Raw genomic sequence first — 14163 nt, forward strand, 5'->3', positions numbered from 1 at the left:
ATTGTTTACAAAAAAATAGGATTACAAATAATCCAAGGAATAGGAATATAGATAGACCTTAGTTAATGTATTATATCGTCTTTGTATTTTCAAACTGATATCGAATGTTATAAGTGTCAGGTTTTCATACATGGAAGTAAATGCCATCATCAGCATTTATTTATCAAAATATTCTATCGCTATTGTCATCATATTGTCAAGGAGAAAGATAGTGTAACTTGAAGCTATTCCATTTGCACATAATAAGCTGCTTAAACTTCATTTCAATAATGCTTATATTGCAATATTTTTTCCGACAGTAGTTTAAAATAAGATTTATAATGCATTTAATATTGGTTTAAAAACGTATTAATGAAATACTAGAATATTTTAACTGTACTGTATATTTAAACATTTTTTTTACAAAACATATTTTTAAACATTATACACTTTGCAGTTTTGAAATGAAGGGGAGATACATATAATATATAATAGCTCCATCTCTACTATATTTGAAAGAGGGAATTATTGAATGTGGAATACGCGAAGTACTTTGGACCGTCATTTCTTTGGCAGCATGATGATAGTTTATTAATAGTATTACCCGTCACTGCGTCTCACTCCAGACTAGCTATATAGTTTATTGTCAAATATTTAATACAATAAGGATTGGGCAATATACACGCCATTACCAAAATACAATTCCCCAATATTAAATTGATAATCTACTCTCTGCAAAAACTGAACGATAAATTCTTCATTTCACTGATCGAATTGCGCATGGGTAAAGATTATTAACCCGTAACTTCATGTGACTGTGACTTCAGGATTCTGCATGTTTGTGTGGGGGGGAGGCTAAGGTCATGCAGTATGCTAACGCTATGAAATGTCCATCTGTCTCTAGCACTCGTGGTCTTTATACAACGCAGACAGTTGTCAAAATGTAAAATACACTGTATAACAAAATAGATAACAAATTGACATTTACTTCACCAAGTTTTTAACCAAACGTGGAGTCTCCTACTCAATGATTTGGCATATATGTTTTGATTAATTCTACTGTAGTTCTCTATTAACTGTCTGAAGGAAAACTGAACCAAAGTCCGCAATACAGATAATGGCTTTACAAAAAATATAAGTGTCCTTTTCAAACATATCTAAAGGGATTTTATCATACACGTCCTGAAAGGATATTTAATTATACTTAATATCCATTTATATTATCTAAGTCTGTGTACAAATAAAGCCGTCTTTAATTCCCTAGTTTTTGATCTTATTCGCATTACCATTTAACATGCAAACAAATGTTTTTTGAGTACGTGTTTTTTGGTAATCTTGCTCTCACTGTTTGTATATAAACTTTATACTCCCGACTCGGTTGATAGGTGTTGATAGACTTAAGGTTATGTTTTTTCGAACGTTAGTAAAAACATACATTAGAGGTTGAAAAGGATGAAGTATGTTTCCAAAATTGTTTCTGAGACATCAATTGAAACACAACAAATCTAATTGAAAGGTAGGTTATGATTATTGACTTCCCAGAACAATAGGGGATGTGATCAATTTCAACCTTTTGTTACTGAATGTATTTTCAGTGTATCTATTTATAGAAACTCATCATTTTTCACAAATTTCATATTGATTTGGAACAATATATTATAAACTAATTGGGTCAATGTCTATTTATAATGTCACTGGATTTAAACACAGTAGTCTAGATAGACTTTAACTTGTGTTCACCTGTCATTTAAATATTTTCTCCGCCAGATAAGTCTTACAATTAAAACGTTTTAATAATATTTTGTGAATGTTAAAATGTTCCATAATCCGTCCATGTACCTCTCTATGTGTACTATAGATCTAAAATCCACGTGAACATTAAATTTAAATGTTTTCTTTCGACGATGTTAATTCCTAAAATAACCCGAACTTTTATTGAGCATGTAAAGCTAAAATTTAAATATTTTCACTTACACCTTAATTCCAAATGTTAAATATTTTACCTGTGGTATTGAGTTACTTTTAATATTTATTGGATATGTGTATGTTCACCTGTCGACTAAATATCTACCTGTGTACAGTGCCAAGTAAGGTGATCAATACACACCACGTGACAGGTGAAAAATGCACGCACAATGAAAAGGGATATGCGAGATATTTGGCTAGGCTGATCGGTAGTAGGGCAATGTTTGCTTTGGCACCTACCAGATACTTTTAAACACTATATTTGAAGTAGTCAGGTGTAGAAGCAAATTATCTGACAATCGAACTATTTTCTTCCCATATCTGCTGTCTCGAGACCATCTACCTGAAAATCCCACTTGTTTAACTTTCAATCACAATGTATACCTGGTTTTTGCCTTAGCACCTTGTGAAGTTTAGTCCTTATACGTGTGGGACTATGGTATACAAGGTCTGTGTATATATATGCTATGCACCTATTTTGGTACACACCTGTAATTGATTGAAATCCGTGTATATATATACATGCATTTTTCTACCTGGGCTTCTGCAGATAGCGTGATTGACAGCGGTAAAATAATGCATAGACACCTGAGCGTTCTTCGCGGGTCAGCCGGCTCCTAAAGCTCTCTGATACCAGTGGTATGAATATGTCTAGTTTGACTCTTATCGTGTCTGATTGGAAGACCATTTATGATAGTTCTATTCAGATAACAGCGACGCCCATTGCGGGTTAAATGAGTGGAAATAATATCAATTCTGTACTCATCTGGTGTCCCTCAGACCATGAGGGAGATTTCAGAGAGAGAATTCCATTTCATTTTTGACTAATTCGGCGAACAGTACACAGTGTGTGTGTATTTACCTACAGAAAAAGAAATCAACTCGGAACTAAAGTGACATTATATCAAATCTGATCTGACTTGTGGTTGGAATTTAAATGTATATATGTAAGTGTATGTGGTGACTACAATTCGGGCAAGCGCCTTAAATACCACAGATTATCGGAGAATTCACGGATTACACATAGACGGTTCCATACGGGCTCTTTTTTAAATCCGCTCGCTTTGTCATATTTAAAACGGATCTTAAGACTAGGGTATTCTGCTACACTTCACCGCCGTCAGTCTTACAACGACCGGTGAAAGCGACGGACTCATCTATGTTTTACCGATAGTCATAAAAACACTGGCTAAAATTTTTAAAGTTTTTATATGGCAATCTATTTACCATCACTTAAGTGACATTCTCACTATCTATCGAGCCAATGTGGATATTCATGGAAGTTTAAACCACTAAAGCAGGCATATAAACGGACATTATTCTACGCCGGAATAGGAAATTGATTTGCTAATGTCAATTTCACTGTTGGACAAAGTGTACATTTCGCTCTCCGGATTGTGTTTAGACGTTTCACTCTATGTTTAAACAGCAACGTCGCCGGATAAATTGTACTGGACTCTTCGGGATGTCGATTTAATGATCTTTGAAACTAATTATTGACGAGGTGGGAGTTTAAATTTCACAGAAGTAAAATCAACACAAATGCCTCCAAAACTCTGAATGAAAAGCAAATATCAGTTCACAATCAACATCAGAGGGAAAAAGTCTACTCTTTATTATTGTATTGTCTTTTGTGAACCGGAATGGTGAATGATAGCCGTGACCCATTTATGTACTACATCGAAGGAAGTGACCTATTCAGTTTTAGATTATATTCACTTTCACAAACCAGAATGGTATTACAACGCCGTGGCGAATTCAATTTGCGTAAAAAGGAAAGCTACTTTGATTTAGGATATTATTGACTTTTATTGGATGTTTAAATTTTCGGATCTTTGTAAATCGACCTGCCTGATTAAATAAGGTAAGGGACCATGTCATTCATACCTGTAAATTGGACAGGTGTGATGTTTGTGTATCTGTAATTCGTCAATGCACGCAGACGTTTGTTCCCGTGGCGTTAATAACTCGATTGGTGTTTAAAACTCCCCGGTACAAAGGTACATGTACTGGTACCGAATTGTTCAACAATGGTATTTAATATGTTTGACTGATTGTTTGTAACGGACTATAGAAGTATATACTATTCAATATATTTGTGAATAATACCAATTTATTGGACGAATGACAACTTCTGCCATTATGAGGTCCAAACAGAACTGTAGTACCTCCATAGGCAGACCTATTCACACGACCAGGAGCCAGTATAACGGCGGAGTCATATACCCACAATGGATGCGCTCACTGGAAGAAAAATACCAGAGGATTCACATGAAAATTGCTCGCAGTACAACTGCTATGTCAAATATCTACAACTCCTCTTTAGGACGAAGTAACATCCAGGAGAAAAGTGTACTCAAGGCTTCGCTTGCTAAACCCAGGGACAGTTCCACTGGGAAATCTTTGCAATATCGCAGAGTAGCCTCGTCTCTAGAGCGTGGTGTAAACAGACCACGGATCTCGGAGACCGATATAGTCCCCGGAGGATCTGCAGACAATTCCAAGGAAATAGAAGGTGTTTTGTTTGCCCCAACGAAAGAGGAGGAAAATGAAAATGACTTTGAAGAAGTTGAAGTGAAGCTTGATGACGCTGTGATCGAATTATGCGAGGATATAGATAATAAAGGTGAGTGTGACTCCGATAGTTCAGTTGCTGAGGACGAAAACAATATAGGTTATGTGTTAGAAGGTGTGGATGATGTTCAAAGTGCTCAACCATCTGATGAAGATGACGACGATGAAAATGAAAAAGATACAAACGACGTGAAAGAAGTCGAGGAAGGATTGAACTCGAAAGAAAGCGAAGTATTGATTGACCAAGATTCTTCGGAACAAGACGGTAAAGTCGTAGATTGTACACCAACGCCGGTCATACGGGACACTAATAAATTATCTACAGTGAAAGGGGAACACAGAACCCACTTTATCACTCAGCTGGGCAAACACTATCAGAACAAGCCAGAAAAGTTTATAAGAAGGGAACAAATCCCTCAAACATCGACAAGTCGCCGCAGTATTCAGACACACAAAACAAGCAAGTCATGTCCAGCAACTATAGAACACATACACCCTCATACCGACAGGGAAACACACACCAGAAGCAAGAGTTCTAAGAGATCTGCAAAAGGACCCAGACATTTAAATATGTTTTCTCGGATGTCTATGGAAGCGCAGCACGCAAGGACAGAGATTCTCAAAGAAAAGAAACCATATTCATCGAAAAAACAACATCATCACAACCAGCAAAAACAACGCAACCATACCAGCAAAAAACAAACTGAATCTGAAGAAAAATCTTCCAGTGAAAAGGAAGAAGAGATTGACCAACAGCCAGATGTAGTGCTAAAGAAGGAAAGGAAATCTTCGCATGACAAGTTGGTGGATAGGCTATATAACGGTGAGGATTATAACAACATGTTCAGCGATGGCAATGCCATTGCAGATTTTGAGCATGAAAATGCATATAGTGATTCTGAGATTTCAAATGGTCATAGAAAGCATGCGTTTACTGTGTTGACAAATAGGACAAAGCTACCAAACATTGAAGATGGGAGATATGTTACTCTGCAACATCTTAAAACTTTGCAGTATACGCTGCCCGGTATAGGGAGATACAATGTTGCTCCAAAACGTGAAGCTACTTTCGAAATAACTCCACCTGGGTTTGACATCAGGTACAAAGATATGATGGTGCTAGAAGAACGTGAATCCGAAACGCCGCCGCCAGACATTCGGAATAGAGCGGTGCAAAAGTGTCAGGAATGGCTAGCGAGATACACGCCGAGGTAGATTTTGGGTATCTCGTATTAAGTTCTTTCAAGTTACAGCTTTATTTTATTATTTAATTTTGTGAGAAAAATTCGATTCGTTTTTTCCATTATCAATTGAGACTCATTATGTACATTATCTTACTGACGTGAACATAGCTACAATAATGCTGTCAATTTACTGATTTTAGCGTACGCAAATTTTAGCGCAACTTTAAATGAGTAGCGCAATGCTGAATTGAGGTACAAACATTGAGTGATAACGCGCTACATTGAATATGTCTGTATCCCATTGCGTTGATACCACCTTTAACGCAATCAAAACACTGTTCAGTCTATATGAAATGACGTAACCGCTAAACTGTGTACATGACATTGACACAGTATAGCTGGCAATGTTCGGGGATAATTTAACGATCATCAAGTGAATCTTAAACAAACCAAATTTTGCTTAAAAGAAACGAAAACATTATGGAATCTGAAATGCACGTGTATCCTTTTACGACCACGTGAATGTTCTACAAAATTCTGAATATATTATCCTTACGCTAATTACCGGCCGTACAGTATTTGAACCCAACAAAACTTGACATGTTTTAGAGATTGTTGTGATCTCTGAGAAAATTGCCAGTCATCTAACTGTGATATAAGTATTATAAGTTATAATCCAAATATATTATATTCTGTTATTATGAATTATATGATAATTCCTTGCTGATATATAAGTTCTCTTTTATAACTCCTCATATTGAAAGCAAATTACTATATCCTATCTTATTCTCATCAGCTCAATAAGCATTTGTGCCTGAGCGGCATATTTGAAATCCTTGATAGCTTCTATTTTGTGGAAAAAATTCCTGATTTGATCAAAGAAATCCCCGAAATCGCATATTCATTATATTGACATCATTTTGATAATTTGAACATAAAATGTGGATCATGTTAACGAATTAAATTGACATATAAAAAGGTTGTACCTAATTTTGAAATAAAAATCAATGAACAAGACAATTTGGCATCCTTGATAACGTTCAATGATTCATATTACATATATGCATTGTTAGACGAAATCATTGTCATAACAAAACCTGTTTTCTGTAAAATTGAACCAATATAAAAAAAAGCTCTTCGGATGCATCGAAACGCAAAAATATATTCAAAGGTATTCATTTTATTTTGAAAAGTTTTTTTTTATTAATCTACACTGTGTCAAAAGAAAGTTGAAAGACACAACAATCATAAGGTGTTTAGTAGTGCAATCTAATTCGAGTTCAGTTTTGCATATTGTATGACATGGAATACTAGTTAATATAATGGCTATTTCACCTGTACAACATACACAGTGTCTGTTAAAATTGGAGTTCTGTTTCCTAACATGTGGTACTTAATTGATCAAAACATCAAACAAACAAAACCACACTGATAATATTCCGTGTTATACAATAAGTAAATATATATATATGTGCTAATTTTAGAATGTGTGTTCCTATCCAGGTTTTCGTTCGTTGTTAAAATCTATTAATTACTTATCATTATATTCTATGACGAAAGGTTCATTAATTACATTTTCACTCATTTAATGATTGTTATAATTTTAATGGTTATTTACTGTTAAATACCTAACAAAACATGTTCATTTCACTCCATGAATTATCATATCTGCTCATTAGATTTTAAAATCTATATATATCAGATGCATAATTGGCAGAAATGGTGATGAGGTATTTATTTCCCTTGCCAACGTAATATTTGACTTCATTCTCGTCCGTAGGAAATGCGTCTCCTACGTAAATGTAGTTAACAATTGAATAACGCAAATTTGAATACAGGAAAATAAGTTGTTAAATATAACATCCTTTATTATTATAAAAGTGCATATGTTACCTCTCAGTATTAATATCATTGTTAGAATTGTTGTTATATTTAGTTAATATGCTCAAATATAATATGAAAAATACTTCAGCTTTGTCATTATTTCATTCCTTAAAGTAATGTTTTCATTTGAAAAAATTGCTTTGTATTCATCTGTCAATAACATACTATTCAACGAGCATTAACAAGTTATTCTAATGCAGCTAAATTTATTTTGTATGACGGGACAAATTGCATGAAGTAGAATGATATTTTCAACTATCAACTCTTACACGTGTTTATTTCAAAGAAAACTGATAAAAAATTCTTAAAAAACGAGTTAAAATGCTTTTATAAATGAATATTATGTTATTGACAGTTTAGCATAAAATATATAAACACTTAGTCTGCCGGATTAAACGTCTCGATACTTTTATGTTAACAATACCATAACGAGCGATATTACATAACAAGGATATATGTAGACCACAATATCTTGTAATTCTAAAGAAGCTTGTAATTATACATACTGTTTAATTATGTCATAAACACACCTTCAATGGTGTTATTTCCTTAACGGTTGGGATAATAAACAGTTAACTTTAGTTAGTTAGCCAAGATTAACAACTAAAATATCATAACAAGAGACGTTATTGATGAAAGTTAAGCTGACTGAACTGAGGAGACGGCCAATTACAACTTCATTTAAATGCACTGGTAACCATACGCCAGAATTAACATTTGAAAAAGCTTTATCAGCTTGACCAATCTGAAATTATATCTATCTACGGTCCTTAATGTCAAAAGAATACATGTATTTCACGAATATTCAATAGGGATACATCCTGTAGCGTAAAAAATGAGCGTATGTGACAAAAATTGGTTAAACATACCATTCTCAAACGTGTTGCCAACAATTCAAATCGACTGAAAGAAAATTCCTCTACTATAACAGCAAGACCTATCTTAAGGCCATTAAGACTATTTCGTTATTATCATAATGTTGGTGTCATTTAAGAAACTAAGAATAAACAGACGGTTATCTATTTACTTTGCAAAATACAAGGAGAAAAAGAACGGGAATAAAAGAAGGAAAAAAGAACAAAAGAAGGAAAAAAATAAAAGTTAAGAAATTAAGTGAGTAAATCTGTAGACGACAATATATATTACATGCACTGCCAATGTGTTGTCCATACACACAGATTTGAAAACACCATATATAAGTTTTCAAATGTATTTGAAATATTGAAAGAAATATATTATGCATTTATAAATCACCGTCGATGGTTTCTATATTTCGATTTTCAATTTACTTCAAATCGTTACAAAATTTCCCGATAAGACTACTCCCTGGTGGTATAACAGGGTATATTGACTGTAGATAAGAAATCAATTAGAAGGATTAAGAATAATTTATACTATGTGCCTACGTCCTGTTTAGGTAAGATAACACTAAAAGTGATACACTAAGCCTGCGTGTAAAGCTGCATTGTTTTACACTTCCCCATTTGTGTCGATTTCTCAGAGATGAACGGCTAATTTAGGGATTTCAAACACCTTTATCCCTCGCCTAATGTCGCTTAGAGATGTTAAGAAAGAAACATCACAGGTAAATCCATATAGTAATTGTATTGAAACACACTAACCTCTATTACCGAAAATTATCCAAAAACTAGGTTAGAAAGGCTGGTTTTAAAATATCTGGTGATTTAATAACTTGTCAACCTTGACCTAAATGGACAGGGCCCACTTTTAGACACCTTAACCAATAAGTTGTATTGGTAAGGGGTCACGACGAACTAGGAACGAAATATCCTGCACCCCCTCTCCCACTTCCCCCTCTTGTTTTCACGGTACAAATATTTTAATCTCCCTGCATTACATTAAATCTATACACATGACCGTCGCGGTATAATTTCGTAATACTGGCAGAATGTAGGACATCATAACAACTCCGCTTCCATAACGAGATTCAGAAGCAAAATAAATAAATAAATCTAGTCAGAGTAAACAAATCAGCCGATGATTTTAAAAAAAAATGTCTATAATGTCGACGTGTATGCTTGGAACCTGTTGTCACAATATTAGCGGCACGGTAACAAGGTCTATCCACACAAATCTACAGCATTGTACTTTACATGGCTAATTAACTAATTAGATATACGATAAGTTGTGTATTTATTACGAATCTTAATTAGACGATCAATACCATTGTACAAGAAGTTAAGAACAGACAAAATAAAACTCCGAAAAAAACTGAATTGTCGTTTCGCCAGGTTATTACAAAATATTTTCGAACAATGCATTGAATGGTAGGTTGTAACTGTGATTATTTATAACCTGAAAGGCGTTTTACAAATGCACGTGTAATATTGTTATCGGACATATCTTTATTTTGCTAATTACAAGTATGTTAATGAGAGAACATAATTGAATAACGACATAAGTACATATATATATATATAAAGAACAAGTAATTTAATCATATGACAATGACATGATTGTTTTTGTGACTTGTTTTGATATGAATTACCATACTCGGTTGCAGACAATTACACCCACAATCAAATATATTGTGCATTCATAACATCTTGTTAAATTTTATGCAAAAGACTAAAAGCCTGCTTTGAAAATTAGACTGTAAACTATTGTTTCATCTTTCGAAGCTCCTAAGAGATGCCTAAGGCAAAATCTTTGGAAGAAGCATTCGCTTTTACAATATTTAGCTGACCATATTAAAATAACATGTCTTTGAAGTGGAGAATTAAGCGGGAAAATGTTCTTTTACATTTTAAGAACGTTAACTATCAATTATCAGATTAATTAGTTGTACATTGTAAGATGCCTTCTCTTTAAACAGTAAGCCCCATATAACAAGCATTTGCTATTAAACAATTTCCTCTATTTAAATAATTAAATACCACAAACTAATGATTGTATTTAAGTTTTAAGTGCTTTATATACATGTACATGAATGTATATTTAATTATGAACCATTACGACCGAAGACTATAGAAAAAGCTGCTACTAAGAATTTACTCATGTTGTATCTCGTATAATTAGTAAGCATTCCGTATTGTTTAATACGTAACAAAACAAAGGATAATTCTATATTTTGTTTACCCCATTAAAACGTCGAAAGATCCATTTACCTCTATATAGAATGAACTGCAGAACACGAGTACACCTACACGCACAAAAGAAAATAAAGAATTCCCTTTGAAGTGATCAAAGTCATTGATTTTGTAGTCAAGGTGAGTAACAATCATTACCTATACATAGCCGTAAACAACAACCTTAATTAGTACAAGTCGTCTTTTTACCTATAATAGAAAGGTAATTTAATTAATCCTGTTGCACTGTTCTAGACAACCACCAAATCCCATCGGTACCCATTGTTACATTATTTTGATACCTGTATATCTTGGTTTGTGTTTTATAAGTAAGGAACAAACGTTAAGGTGTCGTAAAACTGAAGTACCACAGGAAAACAACCGACGTACAGCCAAAGCTGGTAGCGAGTAACAAAATAAAACACACAAATCAAACTGTAGTAAAATTATTGTTGAAAACCATGGGTTCAGTCATCCATATACTATTTTTTTCAAAATTATGTGCCTTTATGCAATAATCCTTAAAATGATATATAGTTAAAAAAAACTCATTGTATATATGGGATTCGGATACGTAAATACGATTTCTGTTTGCATGAAAGTTTTTTGACAAATAAAGAAAGCAATGAATGTATCATTTGACAAAAAATGGCAGAATATTTGTATGTTTCCATGACAACTGTATTTTGGAATTAACTGTAGTATCCGACGTTCTTGGTTTATAGATCATTAGAGGTTTTATTGCAATAATAAGCAGTTTCATGTTTATAATCGCAGGTTCCTATCCGGATACTCCTACTTTCCTCTTTGATCAAAACCTCGGCATCTCTTTACCCTGGATGTTAACAATCGAAAAAACCAAAGTCACATGATGTCGTTTAATGTTATGTAATGATGATATTATTATATCGTGCACTTTCAGCTTTCATACTTAGTGTAAGAAGGCATGTATGATGATCTGTGCCAGCCTTAAATGCATATAGGTCACAAGACTCATGTATATATAATGCATAAGCTAGCACCAATGAGCGAGTGCCAGTTCGGGAGATTACTCAACGACTTTATTTCATTACACGAGGTCATGAAATATTGATATAGGTCGTGAACTGACCCAGAAATTCACTTATGACGATCAAGACGGCAAGGCTAGACCTGCATCAATATCATATTTCAAATATGTGCCAATGTCCTAATGTTATAGCAAAAGATAACAAATATAGACGGTTAGACAAAATATCGAAACATCAAAATGAGCCAATAAACTCATTGAAATGATGAATTAATATGAAGAATGAAGTTTTCTCATTCCGTTTCTTCAGTAAACATCCCCATGTGAAGTACGAATATAAACATTTGGTGTTATGAATACTATAAGACTCTTTCATATGTGGATATGAAGGATAGGGATATTCTACCCGAGGGTCACAAAATGTAGTAAAACCCGAGGCTTGCCGAGGGTTTTGCAACATTTTGTGATCCAGAGGGTAGAATATCTCTATCCTTCATATCCACTTATGAAAGAGTTTTTTTTCTTTCATACCTCGACGTTTTATTGCAATTTTACAACTATAATATCCCGCCATTTCGAAATTAATTCATAGAAATCCACGGCTGAAAGTCAATTTTTCATACACGAAAAATTATGTGATATTTTCAACAAAAATTCCGTTGTATGCATCTTTTATAGTAAAACCAGTCACGTTTGTGAAAAAAATGTTCAAATTTTATGGAGGAAATAGAAATTTTGTTAACGCTGTGACGCCACATTAGGCTTTATTGCATGGGTACCCATGCAATACAGCCTCAGGCGGCATGAGTGTATTGCCCTAGACCAGCCAGTATTACATCCGTAGGTATGAAAGAAAATAGTGTATAGTGTGAGATGTCTTCCTGCCAGCAGAAAACGGGTGCTAAAAACCAACTTTATTTTGCGTCATATTTACTGTTTACTAATAAACTTTCGCGAATTTTTCGATCAGAATAAATTCGCGAAATTTTATCTCGGGCAATTAATATATATATCATATATATTGAAAGAAATTTCCATTCAATTTTTAAATCCACAAATGTAATCTTTGCGAACTTGTTTTGAAATGGAAATCGCGAAATCTAGTAACCACGAAAGAACGTTCGTTTGAAGTACCCGGGAGTAACCGATGAAGCTGAGAAGCTGCATGGTAGGGTTCAGATACGAAACATATTCCTACGTGTATGTAAGCTTTATTTAATCTTAACAATTCCTGTACGATTGATTCCTTCGGTACAATATATGACCACAATGGATATGCTATCTTCAGAGAGATTATTTTAAGGTAGGGGAAGTGGGACCATACTTTTTAATCCAAACTGCATTTTACGTTATTACAAAAGTAAGATATGTTTTTTGTCAAAATGTTTTTCTTAAGTTTGGATGATTGATAGGGATTTACGTCCTATTTACATCGATAAAGACATGCATGTACGACCTTTCCGGTATGCAATGCGCTGCGTTTGTGAATATCTATGTAGAGGGAGATTATGGTATATTAGTGTGGTGTCTCCTTGTGATAGTGCTAGTCTTGCCCATGTCAAAGTACTATCTCACTGAAGCATGTCAACAAAGACACCGCAGAACGTCCTCATCTGTTCACACATGCTAACGCGACAAACCAGTCGTCTCTCTCGGTTTATTCCGAGCGTTAGAAGAAGCAGAAACCACCACTTTATACAAGATGGTGTGTCTCTCTACAGAACCAAGAGCCTTCCTCACAGGGGCAAACGCTCAAAATCTGTCGAAACGTAAAGTCATGGTTAGGACTTTCAGCAAGAACATATTGAATAGGCATTTATCGGAAATCATAACGTGTGAAAGATAACGGCTATTGTGCATATTGTAGATACGTTGATCGTTTGATACGGCACGGAAATGTCTAGACCCGATTTTACAGTAATAAAACACTGTGCCACCAGGCTAACAATGACAGGGACGAGTTGTATGGACAAGACAGCTGTAAAGAAGATGTTGACATTCACAGTAGATGCATTGTAATTCTCACAAAAGAGCCTGTCTTGTTTTCAAGATAGAACACAAATAATGCATGCCATGCATAAACAGACAACGGATGCGATCCTAAAGCATTTATTTCGTATAAACAGTGTTACCACACTAGGCCATTTAACATTAGGGCTGTTCCCTACAAAATCAATAGACTCAAAAGTCTCTTACAATATGCTCGACAATTGATCGTCAATGTCAGTTACAATGTTATTGTTGAAGATTATTTTACAAAATGCCTACGACACTATTTTCCCCAGATGACCATGCAGATATTTGATATGCCTACACGTACAATCAGATAAGTGCTATGACTAGATGAAGAAAAACGTTTTACATTGAATGGTTGACTTACACACATTTTGATACCTGCATTTTTACCATTAAAATTGAGAAGAATTAATTTGATTGAGTTTGTGTGACTACTTGTTTATAAATCTGTTAAAACTATCAA

The 14163-nt window shown here is 34.2% G+C and overlaps 2 protein-coding genes across 2 annotated transcripts in view; one reads left to right on the forward strand and one right to left on the reverse strand.

The window, feature by feature from the left end:
- Positions 1 to 14163, reverse strand: part of LOC138316431 (spidroin-1-like) — a 66324-nt gene that overhangs the window by 31542 nt on the left and 20619 nt on the right. The window lies entirely within an intron of this gene.
- LOC138314413 (myb-like protein X) lies at positions 2525 to 7668 on the forward strand. The gene has a single exon (XM_069254731.1). The coding sequence runs from the start codon at positions 4069 to 4071 to the stop codon at positions 5731 to 5733; it is 1665 nt and encodes a 554-aa protein (XP_069110832.1). The 5' UTR covers positions 2525 to 4068; the 3' UTR covers positions 5734 to 7668.

The sequence above is a fragment of the Argopecten irradians genome, chromosome 2, assembly GCF_041381155.1.
Source record: "Argopecten irradians isolate NY chromosome 2, Ai_NY, whole genome shotgun sequence".
Lineage (NCBI taxonomy): Eukaryota > Metazoa > Mollusca > Bivalvia > Pectinida > Pectinidae > Argopecten > Argopecten irradians.